Source organism: Strongylocentrotus purpuratus, unplaced genomic scaffold (genome assembly GCF_000002235.5).
Source record: "Strongylocentrotus purpuratus isolate Spur 01 unplaced genomic scaffold, Spur_5.0 spur5_scaffold_1, whole genome shotgun sequence".
Lineage (NCBI taxonomy): Eukaryota > Metazoa > Echinodermata > Echinoidea > Camarodonta > Strongylocentrotidae > Strongylocentrotus > Strongylocentrotus purpuratus.
The window spans coordinates 26,294,470-26,318,091 of NW_022145594.1; the positions used below are offsets into that span (position 1 = coordinate 26,294,470).

General features: G+C 40.6%; 1 protein-coding gene across 1 annotated transcript; it reads left to right on the top strand.

Moving 5' to 3' along the window:
• The first annotated feature begins 592 nt into the window (after positions 1-592).
• On the top strand, positions 593-3,493 carry LOC105437953 (uncharacterized protein K02A2.6-like). The gene has a single exon (XM_030978653.1). The coding sequence runs from the start codon at positions 593-595 to the stop codon at positions 3,491-3,493; it is 2,901 nt and encodes a 966-aa protein (XP_030834513.1).
• The last annotated feature ends 20,129 nt before the right edge of the window (positions 3,494-23,622 follow it).

The following is a 23,622-nucleotide window of genomic DNA, read 5'->3' on the forward strand; positions in this document are numbered from 1 at the left end:
GGAGCCATGGTTGGGTTCAATATCATCGGACCAAAACGAAAACGGGCCCTTCTGTTGCACTATGGAGGTGAACAGCTCCAGAATGTGTTCGACACCCTACCTGATACAGGGACTGACAATCATTATGAAAGGGCATGTGATGCTCTTAAAGCCCACTTCGTGCCGAAGAAGAACATCATTTACGAGACGATTTTGTTTCGTAGACTCACCCAAGAAGCTGATGAAAACGTTGCAAAATTCTGCACCAGATTACGGAAGGAAGCGGAAAAGTGTCAGTTCACAGAGGTGGAACGTGAATTAGTCACTCAGATTATTACCGGCTGTCGGTCAGGACAGTTACGTAGACGCGCCCTTGAGAAACAGACATCTCTCGACACACTTATAGAGCTAGCTCGATCACTTGAGTTATCACATGAGCGGGCGGATGGAGTCGAAGCAGACAAGGTTACACAATTCCATCGCGGTTCTTCACAACAGAAAGGGCGTGCACGTCCCAACCAGAAAAACATCACAGTGTGGAAATTGTGGCTATGGCTATCCTCACACTGGAGACTGCCCTGCAAAGGGCAAACGCTGCAACACCTGTAATAAAATGAACCACTTTGCATCAGTTTGCCGCAATGGCAAACCAGTCAAATCTGTCAGCGATGATAATGCCACATCACTCCCTAGTGCAGACACCTCGCAGAACCCTGTTGACACGATCCATGAGTATATGTTCGCAGTGTCAAACACCAAGCCGCCAACACATGTAGGTATAACCATCGATGGCATACGCTGTTCTATGATTATCGACTCGGGATGTTCGCGAAACATCATCGATGAGCCTACCTACAAGAAACTGAACGTGAGCCTTAAGAAATCTTCTATCCGCCTCTTCCCGTATGGTTCGAAAACACCCTTGAGTGTCCTAGGTGTGTTTACCGGTAGCCTCGAGTCACAGAGAAAAACCACTGCTGCAGAAATATATGTGGTGAAGGGCTCATATGGATGTCTTCTTGGGCGTAGCACTGCTGAAGATCTCAATTTGATCATCATCAACGACACCGCCAATGCTGTCAATGCAGAAAATGACTATACATCTGCATACCCAAACCTATGGTCGGGGGTTGGGAAGCTGAAAGACAAGAAGGTGAAACTCAATATTGACACCTCAGTTCCTCCAGTCGCACAACGGTTTCGCAGTACACCATTTCATCTGCGAAAACAGATTGAGAAACAGCTTGCTGAGCTACAGGACGCCGACATAATCGAGGATGCTACTGGGCCGACTCCATGGGTTTCGCCGATTGTAGCCGTTCCCAAGCCAAATGATCCACAGAATGTTCGGATTTGTGTGGACATGAGGGCGGCTAATAAGGCTGTCATCAGAGAGCGTCATCTTACACCTACAATGGATGAAATCATCACTGAGTTGAACGGGTCCAAGGTATTTTCTAAGTTGGATCTAAAATCTGGATACCATCAGCTCGAGCTTGAACCTGAGAGCAGATACATAACCACGTTTGCAACGCATGTTGGACTGAAGCGCTACAAGAGGCTGAATTTCGGCATATCCTCTGCGAGTGAAGTTTTTCAGAACGCCATTCGTCAGACATTAGAAGGCATACCAGGAGTCCTCAATGTGTCTGATGATATTCTTGTACATGCACCTGATGAAGCGTCACACAATGAGAGGCTGAATACACTCTTTCAACGTCTGCAAGAGCAAGGACTGACCCTGAACACGCAGAAATGCCAATTCAACAAGACAACGATTTCTTTCTTTGGCCTTGTATTCTCAGCAGAAGGAGCGTCGCCTGATTCTGATAAGGTTGACGCTATCCACCAGGCTGCACGTCCGCAAAATGCCCAGGAAGTGAGAAGTCTTCTTGGCATGGCCAGTTATAGCTCGCGTTTTATTCCCAATCTCGCGACAATCACTGCACCTCTCCGTAGCCTCATGACAAAAGGAGTGAAATTTGAATGGAATCAAGAGCATGAAGCAGCGTTGAAAGCGTTGAAGGATTCCATATCAAAAAGTGCAGTATCATCATACTTTGACACAGCCAAGCGTACAATTCTGTATGTCGACGCCAGCCCAGTGGGACTGGGAGCCATGTTGACCCAAGAGGGAAGTACAATCATATATGCTAGTCGTTCCCTTACACCAACAGAACAAAGATACAGCCAGATAGAGAGAGAAGCTCTTGGTATTGCTTGGGGTGTTCATCGTCTTCACACATATCTTTTTGGTCGGAACTTCACGGTGGTCACCGACCACAAGCCTCTGATCCCTATCTTTGGAAAGCCAAAGATTGTACCATCAGCACGCATTGCAAACTGGATGTTGAAACTCCAGCACTACGACATGGATGTAATCCACGCCCCTGGAAAGACAAACCCAGCTGACTACATTTCACGGCATCCCTGTAGTGATAGCGCTAGTACACCAATGCCAGATGTCGAAGCCTACATCAACTTTGTGGCTCATCATGCAGCTCCAAAAACCGCCAGTCTCGACGACATACGATCAGAAACAGCCCGCGATTCTGCATTACAAGCTACGATCGAAGCCTATCGCAGTGGAAAATGGGAGAATCTCAAAGGCTCTCATCGCGCTATGTGGAATGTTCGCAATGAAATTGCAGTCACTGAAGATGACATTGTGCTGAGGGATAAGCGTATTGTGATACCAGAAGCCCTTCATAAGCGTATCATCGATATCGCACACGAGAGTCACCCAGGTATTGTGCGTACGAAAGCATTGCTCCGCTCAAAGGTTTGGTTTGAATCGCTTGATAGTAAAGTGGAATCACTTGTGAAAGATTGCCATGTATGCCAAACCGTACGCGATATCCGTACGCCTCTGGAGCCCCTCAAGATGTCACAAATGCCACCCGGTCCTTGGCAGAATTTGAGCATTGATTTCTGTGGTCCGTTACCCACAGGAGAGTATTTGATGGTACTCATTGATGAGTTTTCGAGATACCCAGTTGTAGAGGTTGTAGGTTCAGTGTCCGCTAGAGCTGTGATACCCGTTCTTGATAAAGTGTTGTCTGTATTTGGATTTCCGAAAGTCCTCAAGAGCGATAATGGAAGCCCATTCAATTCGAGTTCATTCGCCGATTACGCGTCTCACTGCGGATTTCAGCATCGTCGAATCACTCCTCACTGGCCTCGAGCTAATGCTCAAGCAGAAGCATTTAACAAACCACTCATCACAGCCGTACGCGCTGCACACCTCGAAGGAAAGAATAGGAAACAACAGCTGTACATATACCTACGACAATATCGTGCCACACCACACTCTTCAACGCGAGTAAGCCCATTTCGATTGATGTTTAATCGAGAACCGGTTACGCGCCTCCCAGAAGTAGATGTTGCTCATGACAACACATCATCAATGGTCAACGATGAAATTGCTGCCAGTCACTCGAACGCGATAGCGAATGATCATGTAGCGAAAGCAAAGCAAAAATCCTACGCTGACAAGCGACTGCACACAGTGTAATGCGACTTCAAAGTAGGTGACAAAGTGATAGTGCGTAATGATGCACGAGGTGATAAATTCACACCCCCGTATAATCCTACCCCTCTAGTGATTATCAAGAGGAAGGGTAACATGATCACTGCTAAATGTCAATCAACATCGTGGTGCGTCACACGCAATGTATCCTTCTTTAAGCGATCGCCTTCACAGTCACAGCTTACTCAACAGACGGACAAGTCAGAACAAAGTGACAAAAACTCAGAAACTGTGGTCCCAAACCGCACCAGAAGGCCACCAGCCTATCTAAAGGACTACAAAACCTAAACTGAATACTAAAACCATTGAAGAAGAACTTTTGTAACCAATGTTTAAAGTTGTTTTGTGAAATGCTAAGATGCTTTTGTTCATATCCTAAGGGATATTGCATTTATGTTTCATTATTCTGTTGGTATTAATCACACATGCAAGAAGATGTGTTTATTCATGTTCATTCATTTTGAGGGAAAGAATTCCTGTCATTTTGAGAGTTTAGTGTTCCATACAATACATGTATCGAAACAGTGTTTGTGTATTTGATACATTATGTTCATTTAAGCTAAAGAAAAGGAGGAAGAAATATGCTTTCTATGTTTGAAATACAGTCAGTCATTTTGAAACGGTATGATCTCTTATTAATTGATCTGTTTGTAACCATGGTAATACTCAATTTGTGAAGATATATGTACCAAATACATGTACCTGGAAAAAACATTTTTCAACCTGATATACATAGTTCTGTACACTGATCATGCATGTACTTCTTTGAAGAAAAACAATTATAATGAAATTTTGTATTTGAAAGAAAGATACAAACACACTAAACCTTTATATTGATATTTTCATTTTGTTACTCTTGAAAGTGTCAAGAAAAATACATGTATGTGTAACAAGTTTATTGTTTTATGATTATGAAACAAATCTAAAGAAAAGGAGGGATGTAATATCCCGCAGGTATATACTGCCAGCTACGGCAGGGAGTACACACACACATGCACGGAATGTAAGTGCTTGAAACGGAACGTCAAGATGTTGAATAAATAAACTCACTTCCTAAATACCCTAGTTCAAGATGTATCTTTGTTAACTACATAAAGATAGAGATTTTACACTCGGTTTCGTTTTTTTCTGGGACGCACTGTAGATATACCGTACTTATATACACTGTCGCTCATATAGTTGGAATATTTTTTTTTACCCCAAATTATGGTATTATTTTGACAATGATTTATTCCTATTAGATCTATATAATTGTATACATTCTCAGATTTTATTGAATAATAATTTTCCATTGTTTGTTTCTTACTTAGACGACGAGCGCACAAATCGTAGGCGTAGAAGCCTTCTGCCCGGGCATTGGCCTCTCTACATTAATTGACATGCAATGTCCTTTGTAATCATGTGTCTAGTGACTCTAGTCTAGATTCTACAATAGATCTACAAATTACAAGGCAAGGTGATAACTGATATCATTATCAATACCATATTTGTATATGACTGCACGCACTTCACTGCACTGCAGCTTTTGCAGGTGTTTATTGAACTTGTTTGTAAAACACATCTCATGATTCTCAATCTCAATTCTCATTCTCATTAATTTTCATTCTCATTTTTAGTCTCTGACAAAACAAACGCATACGACAACATTATACTTACATCATCCGTAGCTATTTGTCCTTCTTGTTATAAGCATAATGTACTCTGTAAAAATTAACTTAATACGGCAAGAATTAGTGAAATATGTTTAACTGTGAGGCTCCAATTCATTGTTGTGGACTGCGCCATTTTGCTTGGCATCATCATCATCATCATCATCATCCCGAGACCGTAGAAATACTGGCTGGGTTCCAGCGGGGTGCTAGTCTGATCCCGGTGTTCTTACCAGAGGAGAGGAGCTAATAGGTGACGCTGTTAGCTCTAGACAAACTTTCATAACCCTATGACGAGAACACGACAAGGCGGGTCGGGTCGCCTTCAAATAAACCTCGTCCTGCACCGGGCAGCAGCGATGCAGTACCTGTAGTTGGCGGAGGATCCAAACCTTGGACAACGGTGGCTACGGGGGAGCAGAGGGCAGGTCGGCAGTAATGCTTCTGGCTTATGTACTGCGATGGAAGGATCTGGCCGCCCACCATTATTAATTGGTCGCGTTTGTCAACATGAGAGTACAAAATCAACAAGTCAAGTGGGTATCGGAAGGTGGTACCCGCAGGCCGGAAGATACGTCAAGAGCTACTGCGGAAGAGAGAGGTACTGCTCGTAGTACGCTTGCTGGTGATGACGGATCAGGATCAAAGCCTCTTGCAGGAAGTTCTCTCTTGAAGGTCCCATGATGGAAAGGAACAGCACCTCTCTAAGGAAACCAATCAATGTAGCCACGTGGAACGTGCGTGGTATGTCAGATGGGAAGGTGGAAATGGTGGAGAAGGAGATGGCTTTAAATGATATTAAAGTTTTGGGAATATCTGAAACATGGTGGCTTGGACAAGGCAGATTTACATCGGACGAAGGAAATACAATCATCTTTTCAGGGAAAGAAAGTGGAAGGAAGCGAGGGGTGTGGGATTCATCATAGAGAAGGTTACAGCTAAATGTGTCTTGGGGTACAACCCGATCAACGAGAGAATTATGACTGTGAGATTACAAGTACATCCTATGAATATCTCCATAATTCAGGTATATGCACCAACAGCAGATGTACCGGATGAAGAAATCACTGATTTCTATGAGATGGTACAAGATGTCGTAGACAGCATTCCTAGGAAAGATTTCCTCATAATATTGGGTGACTGGAATGCCAAGATTGGTAAAACGAGGGGAAAATCTGAGTACATTGGCAATTATGGTCTTGGCATCAGAAATGAAAGAGGAGATCGACTGGAAGAATTTTGTGTAGCAAACAGCTTCATCATTGGTAACACGTGGTTTGAGCATCATCCCAGAAGACTGTGGACGTGGATGAGTCCGGGAGACAGAGCCAGAAACCAGATAGACTACATCATGGTCAAGAAGAGGTGGCGGACTTCACTACAGAACGTCAAGACAAGACCAGATGCGGACTGTGGTAGCGATCATCAGTTGCTTGTGGCTAAACTGAGACTAAGACTGAAATCTAAGAAAAGTGATTCAGCTCCCACAAGGTATGATGTTGAAAACATCTCTTCTCAATTCTCAGTGGAAGTGAAGAACAAGTTTGAGCTGCTGTTGAGAAATGATGAAGCAGAGCAAAAACCAAATGAGCTGTGGGAAGACATGAAAGAAACAGTTGAAAATGCAGCAAAGAATCACATCCCAAAGAAAAGAGAGCGGAAACAACCATGGATCTCAAATCATACTTTCGACATTGCTGATGACAGAAAGAGGGCAAAAGCAAAACGCAATAGAGGAGAATGGACGAGGCTCAATAAGGCGGTGACAAGTAGTGTGAAGGAGGACAAAAGGAATTACATCGAGGGGGAGTGTGAAGACCTAGAGCGTCACAAGAACAACTCCAAGGCAGCATCTGCAATTGTGAAAGAAATCACAAAGAAAAGAAACCCAAGACTGGCTGTAATTAATAATGAAAATGGCAAAACACTGACAGAGAATGAAGACATCAAGGAAAGATGGATGCAGTATAGTACCAAGCTGTTTGTTGCAGAGGAACAAGTTGACACTCAGTGGGAGGAAAGTGATGAAATGGAGCCCTTTCCATTAAGATCAGAAGTGGAGCTTGCAATGAAACAACTGAAGGATGGCAAGTCCCCTGGTTTTGATAACTTGACTTCCGAGATGTGGAAGGCTACAGGGGAAGAAGGTACTGACCTGATGTGGCGTCTCAGTTGCAATATCTGGAATAGTAGAGAGTGGCCTAAGGACTGGTGTAGAGCTGTTTTTATTCCATTGCCAAACAAGGGAGATCTGAAAAAATGTGCAAATCACCGAACGATCAGCTTGATCTGTCATGCAAGCAAAATACTTCTGAAGGTGATTAGCAGAAGAATGAAAATCAAACTGCAAGCCGAGATCTCAGATGAGCAAGCAGGGTTCCGTGAAGGTAGAGGGACAAGAGAACAAATTGTCAACATTCGAAACATAATAGAGAAATGCAGAGAACACAAACATCCCCTCTATTTGTGCTTTATAGACTATAGCAAAGCATTTGACTGTGTTAGCCACTCTCAATTGTGGAATACAATGGCAAAGATGGGGTTCCCAATTCACATCAGCAAACTGATCAAAAACCTTTATCAGGAACAAGAAGCAACAGTGAGAACCAGTAACGGCAATACTGAGTGGTTTGGAATTGGCAGGGGAGTACGCCAAGGCTGCATACTGTCTCCTAAGCTTTTAAATATTTACTCTGAGGACATTATGAGAGATGCTCTGGAAGGATTCAATGGGAGAGTTAATTTTGGAGGTAAAAAGATCACGAACCTAAGGTATGCTGATGACACCACACTCGTTTGCAGCAGCAGAGAAGCGCTGATTGATTTGTTGAATCGCATCAAACAGGCAAATGAAGAGAAAGACCTTCTTCTAAACACCCAAAAGACAAAAATGATGGTTGTCGATAGAGATAATAATAACACTGACTTCACCGTAGCTGGAAATAAGATTGTGGTGGTAGTAGCGATGGGGGTGGTGATGGTGGTGGTGGTGATGGTGGTGGTGGTAATGTCGATGGTGATGATGATGATGATAATGATGATAATGATGATTGTGGTTGTAGTAGCGATGGGGGTGGCGATGGTGGTGGTGGTGATGGTGGCGATGGTGGTGGTGGTGGTGGTGGTGGTTGTGATGATGATGATGATGATGATGTGATGGTAGTGGTAGTGGCAATAGAAGTAGATTGCTTTAGCTGAGAGGACAATGTTTCAAGTTTTTATTTATATTGTTGTCTTACAGAGCATCAAGAGAACATCCATCATTTGAAGGCAAGAAAAACAAATCATCAATCTGGACATTGTAAGTAAATATTCTATTTCATAAATTTTCCTTAATCACTAATCTTTGTCAGTTTGATTACTGAAGTGAAGAATAGAAGACTTTTGTAAAAAATCACATCTATTTTGATAGCGGTATCAGACTGTTGCTTTACTTATCATGAGTACATTATGTTTGTTATTTCATATCGATACAAATTGAAACTCGAGGTCATTGATAACACATCTGTGAGCCACCAGTCTGTGGATATCACACTTTATTTACCTCATCCATTTCCATTTCAACTCCACAGTTTCAGCGACCTCTTCACGAGTTCATCCTCAAACACATCCGGCATCGCTGCACCCCCTCCCAAGCGCAATTACCCTGTGGCCAATGTACGGTACAACGCCCCCACAAGGTACGTTGCGCCCAACAACAAGCAGCGCACCCAGACCATTGCATCACTTGACAACAAGACCAAAGCTTTTGATTTCCTGGAAGATGGGTGAGTAGCATTGCACAGATGTTATTAAAGGTACTATGTCCCATTTGCAGGCCAAAAAAATGAAAAGGCTAAATTCCCACAGCATTTGAAAGATAGTACTAATTTAGAGCTTCCCTCGAAATAAAAGGGCTTGAAAATGTATTTAAGTAGGAAATAATGACTAATAGCTGTCAAATCAACTTTAGTGATTGAAATCACTAAAGTAATAGTCTGATTTTCACTTATACCAAATGGTCGTAGGTTTTGTGCTGCGCAAAGTTTCAATCAGTTTAAAATTAAAAGAATTGGGTTATTGATGTAGACAAATGCTCATGTACCCTTTACAGCTCATTTTATGTATGTTATTACCAAAGAAAAAAAGAAATCAGTCAGTCAGTCACTCGATAGAGTCTGACAGTGAAGTCCAGAAAATAAATGGGTTTCCTTGCATAATTTGAATATTAGGACACTGCTAACGTTTACATTTCACAGATAGGACATACTTGACATGTTCATAATTCCTGCAAAGTTCTACTGAAACTGATGCTGGCTGCAAATGGGTCATAAGGTACTACCTTTAAGACAGTCTATCAGCAGTGTCTGTAATTTGTATCTAGAACTGAAGAATCATATGCTATTGCATTTTGCCATGACAACTGAAGATAGGCTCTCTATCCGTCATGGGAGCATGTTGCTGCATAATCACCCTGAAAATAACATTCAGTTCAGTGCACATAAATCATTCAACGGTAGTAAATCAGTTTGAGTACCTGGGTTCAGTTATCCCTGACAAAGGAGAGAGCACCACAGAGATAAGAAGAAGAATGGCAATGGCGAGATCAACAGTTCAAAACATGTCTCACATCTGGAAGAGCCGAGGCCTATCTCTCAGTCTGAAGGTTCGTCTGCTTCAAGCAACTTCCTTCTCTATTGCGACTTATGGAAGTGAGTCCTGGGCCATGACAAAGAATGACAGAAAGAGAGTTGATGCCTTTGAAATGTGGTGCTACAGGAGGCTGTTGCAGGTGTCATGGAAAGATAAAAAGACAAATGTGTGGGTCCTGGAAAAGATTGGAACATACTTGACCATCAGAAGGGGAATCATGGAGAGAAAGCTAAACTATTTTGGGCACATTGTTAGGAGATCTGAAGGTGTTGAGAAGCAAATACTGCAAGGAGCAGTCGAAGGAAAACGGACTGATGATATCAAGAAAGTGTCTGGACAAGGAATGAAAGATGCAACACTAATGGCAGGTGAAAGAGTTGCACGGCGTGCTCTCGTGAAGACCACAGCAGCGCTTTACAGCGCCACCTGAAGTTGATGATGATGATGTTTGTTTTGCGTGACTGCTAAAGCATGTGTATGCTACTATGCTTATCAACTACGCCCTTAAGTCATAAATGATAGTAATGAGGATAAATGCCCCACAAAAGGGCACTAATATAGCACATCGACACGTTTTTTTTTATCCTGAGGCCTCACAGTTACGAGGCCATTGCTTTGCCACTGAACCATGACTTTACGAAGCGGGGCTAGGGTAGGGGGCAGTTCCCACAAATAAAAAATATAAAAAAGAAAAGAACAATTATCAATAATTCATTGAATTACCCTCCGGTCCCCAACAAAAACAAATATTCTGTGTGCCCATGCCTCTAGCCATAATGCATGGCCGTACATGGTATTTTTTAATGTTAGGGACCGGGGGGGGATTCAATGAATTATTGATAATGTCTTGCATTTTCTTTGTTTTTTAAAGGTTTATTTTAAATATTCCAACTATATGAGCGAAAGTGTATATATATGTATGATAGCTTAGACAGATACTGAGATACATTGATGAAAAGTATATTCATTTCATGTAAGGTTTTAATTTTACTGATCCAAGTGGTTACTTGTTTATTTTACACTTTACATTTAGCTTACCACTCCGATATGCTTCAGCGCACTCCTGACCTACATTCATTCTCTCATGTCTGCTAGCTCTTGGCTTCTATTGTTCTGTCCCTATTCATTCATCCTCATTCACATTACCTGCCATAGCACCACACACACACACACACACACTCTTCCTTATGGCCCGGTCCCACTGGCCGATGGACACAAAACGTATGCATAAAGGACACAGCGGACGAGAAAAATTTCGCGGGTGGCTCCATCCGTTTTCATCCGCTCCAGAAATGGACAAAATTTGCGAAAATTTGCGAAAACAGAACGGGAAATAATGGATGAGGGTAGTATGCAGCGGGGCTGTTAAACGGATGATCATCGGAAGCCTAGCGGATAAAAGCGGATGGAAGTGGATGACAGCTTTGATTACTTTATATACGAGATGCATACGCTTACATCCCTTCTATTTCCGTGCTACTAACGATGTATAAACGTTCCGTGTACCTTTTCTTTCCTCTCTCTTTCCGTTTTCAGCTGCAGCGGATGTGAGCTGCGAGGATGCCCAGAGGATGCAGAGAGGATACAGCGGACGTTTAACGGATGATAACGGACAAAGAACGTTTGTTGCTCGTATTTGTCGCGGATTTACATCGTACACGGCGGAAGTTCATCCGTTCTAAAAGTTTTGTGCAGCTCAAAACTTTTTGCGCGGATGAAATCACAGTGGACGGATGCTCGATGGATAGAGCGTATGAAACACGTATGCAATGAGTACACAACGGATGCATAGCGTATTCCAACGGATTGCAAGACTTTTTTACGTTTTACACCCTCTTTGCATCCGTAAGTGCAGTGGGACCGGGCCTTTATCTCTTAAGCTATGGTCACAAATCAGAGCAGCGACCGACCGATCAGTAGCCTGCTCGGTCGCTGCTGGAGTTTAGGCATCGCCCAGCGATTAGGCGACCGCCCAGGCACCGAGCGTATTTTGGGCGGCGAGTGAAAAGTGAGCAGGCGCCGCCCAAATTTTAACTCCGCGCTAAAATTTGAGCGGCGACCGAGCGATGCCCAAAAAACGAGCGGTGCCTGGGCGGCCGCCGCTCGGTGGCAGGGCAGCCGCAGGGCAGAACTGGTTAAAAACTCGCCGCTCGGCCGCCGAGCAGGCTACTTTTGGGTAATGTGACCATAGCATTAGCTATTCAACCCAACACACATGGCACATGGCACTCTATCTTTTACAAGCTTTTCTATTGGTTACTTTATTGATTGTGATTGGTGATTATTGTTTCATGGACTGCATGTCAGCCATATTGGCAGCCATTTTGTGGTTGTAATAAGATCTAACAGTGCAGCTCAAGTCCTCAAACATATAAGACCACTTTTGTCTTGTGTGGGTCCTTACAACTGGTGGCAGCGGTGCTGGCACTGGTGCCAGCAGTGGTTTTTCTGCACTAAACTGTAATTGCAGCCTTCATTCATATGTAGAAATTCCTGCAGTGTTTTTTAGTGGTGAGTTGCAAGGTGAAATTCTCCCTCCATCTGTATATGGATGTGAATGTTTAAGAGCATGATATCACCCTTCTTGTCACTTCTTGACCTCCCTTCATGTTAAGCTGAGGCACTTAGTTTTTGGTGTGTATTCAACCTCCTACATTATTACTGAAATTTTTATCTTGAGTTTTTGCGAGCCTTGATTTCTTCCTACATCACTAATCTTGTGAATTCCTTCATTCATCAGTGAGTGAGATTTCTTTTACCCTTCTTCATACTGAAGCTGTATTTTGGTGAATATTCCTGCATTCATCGATTCGTCAGTGAGTGAGGTTTTTTTCCTTCACCCTACAGTTCTATATTTTTCTAGCAACTTATCACATTCAGTTTATACCGTAGTCTGCCTTTGGCTGCCGTACATTACAGCATTCTGCCATATAAACCTTCATATTCTACATAGTGTTGGCGTAGCAACATAACCAGTTGCAGAATACACCCTCCTTCCATCATAGCCGCTCGCCACAGATATTTCAACTGTTGAGTTTGCATTCATTTCATCTGCACTCAGAGTGACCCCCCCCCCTCCCCTCCTTCACACTCATTCAGGTAGTTTTACTGTGTTGATGCCTTGTTGATGATCATATCTGTTGATTCAACTGCCCAGCTACGCATAACACCTCAGTATGGCACCACTACTTGTAGAAGGAGCACATCAAGCACCCTTACGTCCCATTACCACTACTCGCCCTTTGGGGATGGTCTTTGCCGACATTGCTGAGCTTCCAATTACAACACAAGGATTTTGCTACATACTCAAGCGACGTGTCCATCATAATCGTTTGAAACCGCATCGAGCCAGAGCCCACAAGTGATGTCAACTCCACCATCCCCATCAACCACACAGCCTACGTCAATCCATGGGACTGAGAGTACCACAACACAGTACCCACCAGGTCCCCCAGCAGAAGACGAGACTAGGAGAAAGGTGCAGTCAAATCAACCTACTAGCCATGCATGGAACAGCCTATATCACGTGGTCATCTCGACCACCACATAATATCCTCCATCACGAGCAGTCAAACAATGACCAACCACCACGGTCAAGTTTGTCTGTTCGGCAACAAGGCTCAAACCAGCCAACCAATTCTAGCCACCAATCCAGGCTAATTGACTCAGCCCCACTTCATCAACAACCTAGGCCATCCCTGCCGACTACTCAAACCCAGCATCCGCTGTCCTCGCCGGTTGGCCAACTCAGACCCCAATATCAACTGAGGTCGACGACTCACCAATCCCAACTTTGGCCATCCTCATCAGCTGAGCAACCTAAGCCGTCCTCATCCGCTGACCAACCTAAACCTCAGCCATCCTCATCAGCTGACCTACGCCAACCTCAGTCTTCCTCATCCGCTGACAAACCCCAACATCAGCCGTCCTCATCCCTTGACCAACCTCAACCTCAGCCATCCTCATCAGCTGACCAACGCCAACCTCAGCCGTCCTCATCCGCTGACCAGCCCCAACATCAGCTGTCCTCATCCGCTGACCAACCCCAACCTCAGCCGTCCTCATCCGCCCGTTCGAGATCTGGTCGAAAGTACCCGCCAAGTTTCAAGATTACAAACTGTAAAGACTTTTGAGAACTAATGTTTGCAATAGTGATAGATAATTGAAAGACATTTTAACTTTTCGCTGCCATACCTTGCATCCGCCATTGCCACATTGTTTGTGACAATATGTTATCGATGGAATTCTTGATTTGTGAACGTTTTGGAAGATTTATGGTATTTTCGTAGGAATTGTCCGTAAAGATAGGATTAAATTGTCAGTTTATAAGTGTTTAAACAGGAAAAAGAAGACAAGCTTTCAAATATTTGATATTTTGTCATTTATGACAGAAACAGGAAAAAAGAGGAAAATTATTTAATGTTTATGTCTAAAAATCATCAGACTGGAATATTCAGGGTGAAAAAAGATAGAACCCATTGAAGTTAGGAAGTTGTTTGGAAGATGTTCATTGATGAAAGCATACCATTTTCTTGTATTTGCTATATGTGTGACCTTTCATTTTAATTTTCCCTAATATAAATAGATGGTGTTTCTTTAAAAAAAAAAAGAGAGAATTGTACAGAAGGAAAACTACATGATTTGATTTGATCAGGTATTTCAAGCTAATTTTATGTGACTCATTTTCTTCGGAAACAAATGCATGTTAATACAAGGTATCTTTTAAAATGAGGACATTTTTCTGTGAAGATGGAATATTATGCAAGGTTTTAATTTTACTGATCCAAGTGGTTACTTGTTTATTTTACACTGTACATTTAGCTTACCACTCCGATATGCTTTAGCGCACTCCTGACCTACATTCATTCTCTCATGTCTGCTATCTCTTGGCTTCTATTGTTCTGTCTCTATTCATTCATCCTCATTCACATTACCTGCCATAGCACCACACACACTCACACACACTCTTCCTTATCTCTTAGCTATTCAACCCAGCACACATGGCACATGGCACTCTATCTTTTACAAGCTTTTCTTTTGGTTACTTACTGATTGGTGATTATTGTTTCATGGACTGCATGTCAGCCGTCTTGGCAGCCATTTTGTGGTTGTAATAAAATCTAACAGTGTAGCTCAAGTCCTCAAACATGTAAGACCACTTTTGTCTTGTGTGGGTCCTTACAAAATGTATGATAGCTTAGACAGATACTAAGATACATTGATTAAAAGTATATTCATTTCACTTGCTGGTGAATATAACCATCAAAAGTGACCGACCGGGAAAATAAAACAATTACGATCCTCGCAGTCGATGTCACGTGACGAGTTCTGGACCAATCACATCACGGTATCTGTGTAAGCTATCTGATATATATATTTATACATATTACCCGGTGGAAAAGATAGATTTTTCAACATTAACATTGGTTGTAATGCATGGTGTCAATGTATGCGCGTGAAAAGGGGATGGGGGCTCCTAGAGGTCCTATGCTAAATGCTACAGGACCTCCACCATGCGGAATCTACCTGGCCGGGTCCCATTATTTGCCAGGCTTAAAGTCATCGCTGAACTATGTTAAATCTGAGATGCATGGACCTACGTGATATCAGTGTCTGTGGTGTGGTGTAACATTGAAGCCCTAACAAAATGGAGCTCCAAAATGATCATGAAGTGCCCTCAACAAATAAAAATCTTTAAGTGACCGGATTTAGCATTATGATAATCATCTTCCCCAATAGACTGCAGTGTTATAAATAAAAAAAAACGTTAGGAAAACGGATTCTGACATTTCTAATTCCAATCATAGATATCTTGATTATCAGAATAGCGAATAGCTTGTAAAAGTCATGGGGTTCATGTATGACCTAAAGGTTTTTAATTATGATTGCAGCATGAGCTAAGTCCAGGATTTTTTTAATAATCTGAGGCAAAGTTACCTAATTGTAGAGGTGTCGTGGTCGAGTGGATACGTCACCGGGCTATCGATCACAAGGTCCGCGGTTCGAGTCGGGCCGCGGCACTAATGTCCTTTGGCAATACATTGATCTACATTTGCGACACTCAACCCAGGTGCTGTAAATGGGTACCTGGCAGGAATTAATTCCTTGAAATGATGGGGCGCTGTAATGGCAGGTAGGCTAAAGCCAGGGTAATAATAAAAGCGCCTCGGAATAGAATTTCTAGATAGACGGCGCTATAGAAATGCCTATTATTATTATTATTATTATCAATCCCTTGTGTTTATTTCATATCTGGCCACTAGTGGTAATATCAGCATTAACGTTAAGAGTAGTAGTAGTAGTAGTAGTAGTAGTAGTAGTAGTAGTAGTAATAGTAGTAGTAGTAGAAATAGTAGTAGTAGTAGTCTTATTAGAAGTGGTAGAGGTAGTAGCGTAAGATGTTATGGCGTTATGTTATGATCATGTTATTTTAAGAACCGATTGATGGATTCCAGCCAAACTTAGGTCATGTATGTATCTTGCAGAGCTAATGAACTGATTAAATGTTGGTGTTACTACGTCAAAGTTCAAAGGTCACAGGGGTCACTATGTATAAAAAAAAATATAAAAAAACTAGCTCGTGATCGCATCAACATTAGAACCGATGAACAGATTACCAACAAACTCAATCTTGCTGAACCAATGGAAGCATGAAGACGTAGAGAACAAGGAAAGACTTCGCTGATCAGTATTGTGGCTCTAGCTCAATAGAAGCCATGTGCTCTGACATGAAAACGTCCTTGACTCATTAGGCGCTGTCACTAGATTAGCATGTGCCTTTCAAGATGATATCGACTAGGTACAACCTACAATGAATATGATCGGATTGTAATGCAAAGTTTTGCGAAATTTATTCTTTCAGATTTGTATGCATTTGGATGCCCCTGTGGAGGAATTATGAGCACTAGAAAATGTAGCCCCTTAACCACTTCTGCTTTCGAGAAATTAATTATCAAAATCTATCGATGCTTTCGATAAATGTCAACTCGCGGCTACGGCCATTCAATGGTAGCTGCGATCATAAAAATCTCGGAATATGCAGTTGTAATATATAATTTCCAAACGGGAATAGAAAATCGGTCAATTTTAGAAAAAAAGGATTGTTTTAACGCTGAAGTAATATCAATTTTCAGAGGGAGCTATGCAACATAAAGAGTTTATTATTAAATTTTCATCACTTTCGGCTCTATTTCAACAGCAAACGATTATTGAATATTGTAGGAAAGCATATGCTTCAAATACACTGTCGCTCATAAAGGTGGAATATTTTAGGAACCGGGGTAAAATGCAATAAATTATTGAAAATGTATTGCATTTTCTGTGTTTTTTATTTTATTTATGGAAACTGCCCCCTACCCTAGCCCCCGCTGCGTACAGTCATGGTTCAGTAATAAAACAATGGCCTCGTAACTGTGAGGCCCCAGGATCAAAACCGTGTCGATGTGCTATATTAGTGCCCTTTTGTGGGGCATTAATCCTCATTACTGTCATTTATGACTTAAGGGCATAGGTCCCCTAGTTCATAAGCATAGTAACATGGTTTAGCAGTCACGCAAAACACACATTGGTAAATTATTATTCAATAAAATCTGAGAATGTATATTATTATCTAAATCTATTATTTTTAAATTATTTTTAAAATAATTCCATAAATTGGGATAATTTTTTTTCCCACCTTTATGAGCGACAGTGTATGTTCGTTTGAACCAAATTCATGACCCGATACCCAAACTTGTATTTCCTTTAACTTCGGTAGCCTGAGCCATTTATACTCATTAAAAGTTACAGATACAGATAGATCACACAGTGTCTAAGATATGTATACAACTATATGTTAGTACAAGTATGCTCTGGTTAACCTTTTCGCTGTCAAAACATTCCTTGCTGTCACAAGGATAATTTTTTTTAAAGTTCTGTACTTTACTAAATTGAGCCAGAAAGTACATAGATAGAATGTTATTGTGAGTTTACTAAAAGACAATTTGTAATCTTTTTAGTATCTAGTGTAATGTTCCCCTTATGCAACATGCGAAATGGCATATTTTTAAATGCATTTGTTTTTTACTGGGGTTTGGCCTTATTTCTTCTCGTGCACCAAAACTTCAATATAGACCAAAGACCCATATTACTGAATATAAATTCATCTAAAATATGTTTATGCCACTTATATTTTGTGTGATCTCCTCCTGTTAATTTTTTTTTTATTGGTGCTTCCTTTTGTAATTGTGGTTGTGCAGTTGTTGTTTCCTTTTTTTCTTTTCTACTCACCACCTTACAATTACGTGCTTTTGTTCGTTTGAAGCTGAAGTTGGTAATTTTCTCTCAACTTTTGACGTATTTTTATATTAACGAAAATGGTGTTGTTATTTTTCATGCTGCTGCTTCTGCCGTAATTTGTTATTATGTCGTAAACATGCTGTCATTGAGTAAGCCCTATATGACAACATTCGTTCTGTTTTCCATTTTACGGAGCATTTTCATTTATTTTATTTTTTTGTTATCTTTACTATTTGAATAAATAAATGTAGAATGAGCACCATGGTCTATGTCGATTTCGGCGGCATCTTGAAAGAAATAGCTAAGGCCCTATGTACAGATACAGAGATTGATGATCTAGGAGTTGCATTGGGACTTCAGCCCTCAGATATTCGTCGCTACATTAACGCAAACGCCCAACAAGGAGGGTGTTATATGGGAACATTGGATATGCTCAGGACGTGGCGAAGAGGACAAACAACGTTGACCGAAAAGGCGGAATTGAGGTCGGCACTATTAAGAGCTGGATTTGTTAACCTGGCAGATGAATATCTAAGCTCTTCCAATCCCGGTAAGCCAAACTTAGCATGTGGCAATATTTGTGGAGTAGATGCTTTAAAAAAAATGCATTTCATACAGAAAAAAAGAAGAGTGCTGAAAGGTTTCGAAGAAGATCATGATCAGGAATAGATTACTTTTACTAAGGTTAGAATAATGACTTTCAGTTTGACCTGTACCAGGAACTGAAAATGAACGAAAGATCATTGTGGTACATTTCATGAGCATAGTGAAAATTTGTATATATTATACACCAGAACGTTTTATGTGGCGAAACCGAATTGTTCCCCTTTTTTCCAGGGCAACTACAAGAAACAGCCACTGGCTCTTCATTGGCTGCCATGTCAGCACCAACCAGCACTATCGGGTGAGCTTCACACAAAGGCATACAACCTTTACAAAATATACCTTATATTCCCTAAATATGGGGGTATGTTTTCACGAATGTTCGTGTAATACAACATCCCCACCTGACGCGGAGATTTGATCGAATAAAGCAGACTCAACCTTCAATCTTTAAAGGTACTATGTCCCATTTGCAGGCCCCAAAATGAAAAGGCTGAATTCCAACGGAATTTGAAAGACACTACTACTTTAGTAAAACGAAAGGGTCTGAAATGGCTTTTAATGGGAAAATAACGACCATGCGTTGTTGAATCGACTTAAGTGATTGCAATCACCTAAGTAAATAATCTAATGTTCAGACCCTTGCACCTAATTGTCTTACGTTTTCTGTTCCAAAAAGATTCAATCAATTTAATTTTGGCCCTGTAGAAGTAATGGGTTATTGATGTAGACAAATGCTCATGTACCTGTTACTGCTCATCTAATATATATTATCAACAAAGAAAAAAGAAGTCAGTTAGTCACTCAATAGTGTCTGACAGTGAAGTCTAGAAAGTAAACAGGTTTCCTAGCATAATCTGAATAATAGGACATTGCTAACGTTTCAATTTCACAGATACGACATTCTATTCACAATTCCTGCAAAGTTCTACAAAATGTGATGTTGGCTGCCAAAGGACATAAATATAGATGTACATTATATTTAAATGCCTTAACTCCGCGAAGCCAGTGCAATCATGAAAGTACCAATAAAGTACCCCTCTTTCTCACGTGTATACTTTCTTTTCTTTGTTTTAATTCACGCGAATATCAATAAATTATTTAATCCCTTAGATTATCTAACTTTTACAGAATAATCTGTCTTTCTTCATTCAAGTTATTCAGTTCAGGTATGTTAATATATTTAATCATGTCAAACAGAAGATAAATAACGGATGCGGAGATCTACTTAATTTAAAAATCCAGACTTTTACCTGATGGGAAATACAGCAGGCTGGGTGGCGTCTTAGGATTCCCCTACACCTACTCAGATAAGATATTGAAGAAGAGGTCAAACGACACCACGGCTGCTTTCGAAGAACTATTGCATGAGTGGAAAAACAAGGGTAGATCTATGGAGGATCTCGATGCAGCTTTGATGAAAGCAGACCTTGGCGAATTTGTACCTAAATACAATAACTAGTCATGGCAAAGAGAGTGTACGAAAAATGCTGTTTTACACTAACCGAATTCTGAACTTTAATCCTAGACCAAACACTATATACCTTACCCTCAATAACCTGAAATAAAGCCCGTAACGATGGAAGTAAAATATAAGGTCAAATAGTCCCCTAGTTGATTAGCATTGTAGCACACACATGCTTAAGCAGTCACGCAAAACAAACATTCCCCAATTGTCATTCAATACAATCTGAGAATGTATACTATTATCTAGATCTAATAGGAATAAATAATTGTCAAAATCATTCAATAAATTGGGGTAAAAATAATTATTCCACCATTATGACCAACAGTGTATGTGGGAGACCTGCACTGGGCAATGATCTTGACTCTCATAAAGGAAATATAGGGTTTTATCCTTGCTCGCTATTTGGCCCAAATCTATCCCTTTCGACCCAGGTGTATAAAATGTGTACCTAGCAAAGCTGGGGTATTAATGACACCACTGCCCTAATGAAGTTTAGTATTAATACTCGTGTGACTACCTCGGTGAAATAAGACCAAATTATAAAATCATGTTATTACCAAATTATCATTAACAACGTTAACATGGATTTTTGTGTGTTGTGTGTGTGTGTCATTTACTCATAGAATGGACCGAATCGTCACGGATGCTGAACTTGAAAAGCTAGCAGGTTGCCTTCCTACAGACTACTACACTAGGGTCGCCATTAAATTAGGGGTTCTCTACGCCGAATATAGCAATATCAGGAGGCAAAATGCAGCAGTATTAAGAGATGCTAATTTTGAGATGTTAATGAATTGGAAACTCAAAACGGATGGTGGAAAAGTGAGAGATCTTGATAAAGCTTTAGATGAGGCTAATTGCGGGGGGCTTTCGTACAAAGATATGTAAATATTTGTTTGTATCCACAAATTAATGTATAATGAACGCGATCGCAAAGAGTATTGAAAATAAAATCAGCCGAAATTCAGAAGCATTTGTCCATCACCCATTGAAATGTGCGAACATTACTGCCAGTCGCATATTACGTAATGTGAACCTGATTTCAGTTGGATAAACAATGTGATATTGAATTTACCCTTTAGCTGAATTGTTGAAAGTCTTTGTGATCCTGTCCACATGGTTGATTTTGAATGTTGAACTTCCGGCATAATTTAGCAAGGAGGTAATTTACATTTGCCAGTGATGAATCACTATTTTTATAATTTATATATTTTGCTCGCCAATTCTATCCATTTTAGTTTACTCTTCCTTCAATAATATTTTTCTCTTCTACTTGTAAGACCTTGGTATCTGAATCAAATCATTTGTTATTGTTGTTAATGCTGTATATATGCTTTCATGATGCTTTTCCACATTGTGATTTCGTTGTGAATCTACTCGCAAAGCTGCATCGGGTGTCTTTAAACCACAACTACAGTGCTGCCAATCCCAAGGCAACTAACACATTCCATTACTTTTCGAACATTCCTTTTGACTGTTATTCCAGAGGTGAAAAATGATATGATTATACGCCATATGTATCTTCATATATTTACAATAACATTCAAAATTCAAAATTATATTCCATTGTACAAAAAAAGATTACAAATGCTTAACGCATGCTAGGAATCATGAAATACACAGTAACATAATTTTTTCAAACTATGTGTCCTGTTACCCAATGAAGCCCACAACCTTGAACGTTCTGTTGTTACGGATAAAAGCTCGTACTAGGTGACCACTTTAAAATAGTATAGTATTAATGACTGCTTTGAGAGAAATAGTTGTTTTTATACACTCAAGGGAAGGTTAGAATTGTGCTATTACCCGAGGCGTGCCGAGGGGAATAGCCCAATTGTAACCTTCCCGAGAGCGTATAAAAACAACTATTTCTCGAATATTAAAGCAATCATTAATACTTTTATATGCCGAAAAACAAGAAGAAAAAAAAACAAGAAAAAAAAAAACTTTTGTCGAAGATGGGATTCGAACCCTTGCGTATCAAAGGTGATGTAACTTAAGTCGGCGCATTAAACCTCTCGGCCAGCGCGCTCTGTCACCATGCAAGGTAGTTTTCTTTAATATATACATTAAAATGAATTGAAAACGGCTTCGCGTGGTCGATGCTTCGCCGCTGCTCCAACGGGCCCTTCTTTTACCTTTGCAATGCAGATTGGCACGAACTTAGATCAAGATCTATCGGCAGATGTTGTTTTTGTTTTTGGAAGTTTATTTTCGTCTTCATGTCAACAATGCAAGATAAAATTGTCGGTAAGATCGATCGAGATTCAATTGTATTGAAATTACCGACCAATTCTTCGCACACGTACGGTATCCTCGTTCGCTCAGACCATTTTTTAACATGTAAACCTATGGGGTAACCATGGAGACTGACCTATTTTCCCAATAACCATGGTTATTGGGATTGTGAACTGTTTTTTAACCATGGTTACCGGGAATTTTCGCAAACAGTTAAAGTTTATGAATGCAATTTCGACCAATCAGATTGCTGGATTACTTAAGTGAGGTATATAATTTATATTATAATTTGACTATTCAGATCCTCGATCATTAAGAGTTCATTGAACAAGTCAAACTCTTTCTTATAATTTGACTATTCAGATCCTCGATCATTAAGAGTTCATTAAGTTAGATTTAAGTTAGATTTAAGTTAGATTAAGCTGATTTATTCATTTATTTGTATAAACAAATTGTAATTTTGATTTTGTAATGTAACATAGCATACTGTATAATTGTGTACTAAATAATATTGTGTACTTGTGACGCTGGCGTCCCAGCTTTATTCGTGTGAGGATATTGCTTCACTTAATGACTGCTGGGACAACAGCACCACTGCTCCTAGAAACAATGTATTAGGCGCGTTATAAATATGATCTATTATTAGTATTATTGCACAAGTCAAACTCTTTCTCCGAACCAGAGATTTGTCTCTGCTCCGAGCGTGGCCCAGCTAACCAGGAATGGTTATACTATCACCCGCTTTATGTGTGGTTTCCTTGATATGTTACGACTCCATGTAATATAATGACAATTTACATATTTTCATTAATTTGACATTAATACAAAATAATATTTGATAAGAAAGGGGCTTCTTCAAGTTGATAAATAGTGGTGGGTTAGAAAGGGGCGACTGTGGGGCGGGCGTGGGGTGGGGGTGCCATAGCTGACTTGGTTTTAGTTGTGAACGCAGTATAAGGTATGTTGCTTTGTCGGGCAAGCACGTAACAAAACAAAATGCATAATATCGATGACACGCACTACAGCCAAGTAGGCCAAAACTATGTGTGTTAAGGTGGCTCTGAGACGCAGGGACATTCCTCTCGTTACTGATTAACTTCCACGCGTATACCCGTATTTGAAGGTTAATCTAAGAGTTTACATATCAAAGAATAAACACTTCTAAAGTTCACTTGCACTGTTAATGACAATGGGTTAGATAAATAATTTCATTATTAACTATCAAGTCACGAAGATATTTACACTAC

Coding starts and splice junctions, on each gene's coding strand:
- LOC105437953 (XM_030978653.1), top strand. CDS start 593: ATGAACCACTTTGCATCAGTTTGCCGCAATGGCAAACCAGTCAAATCT.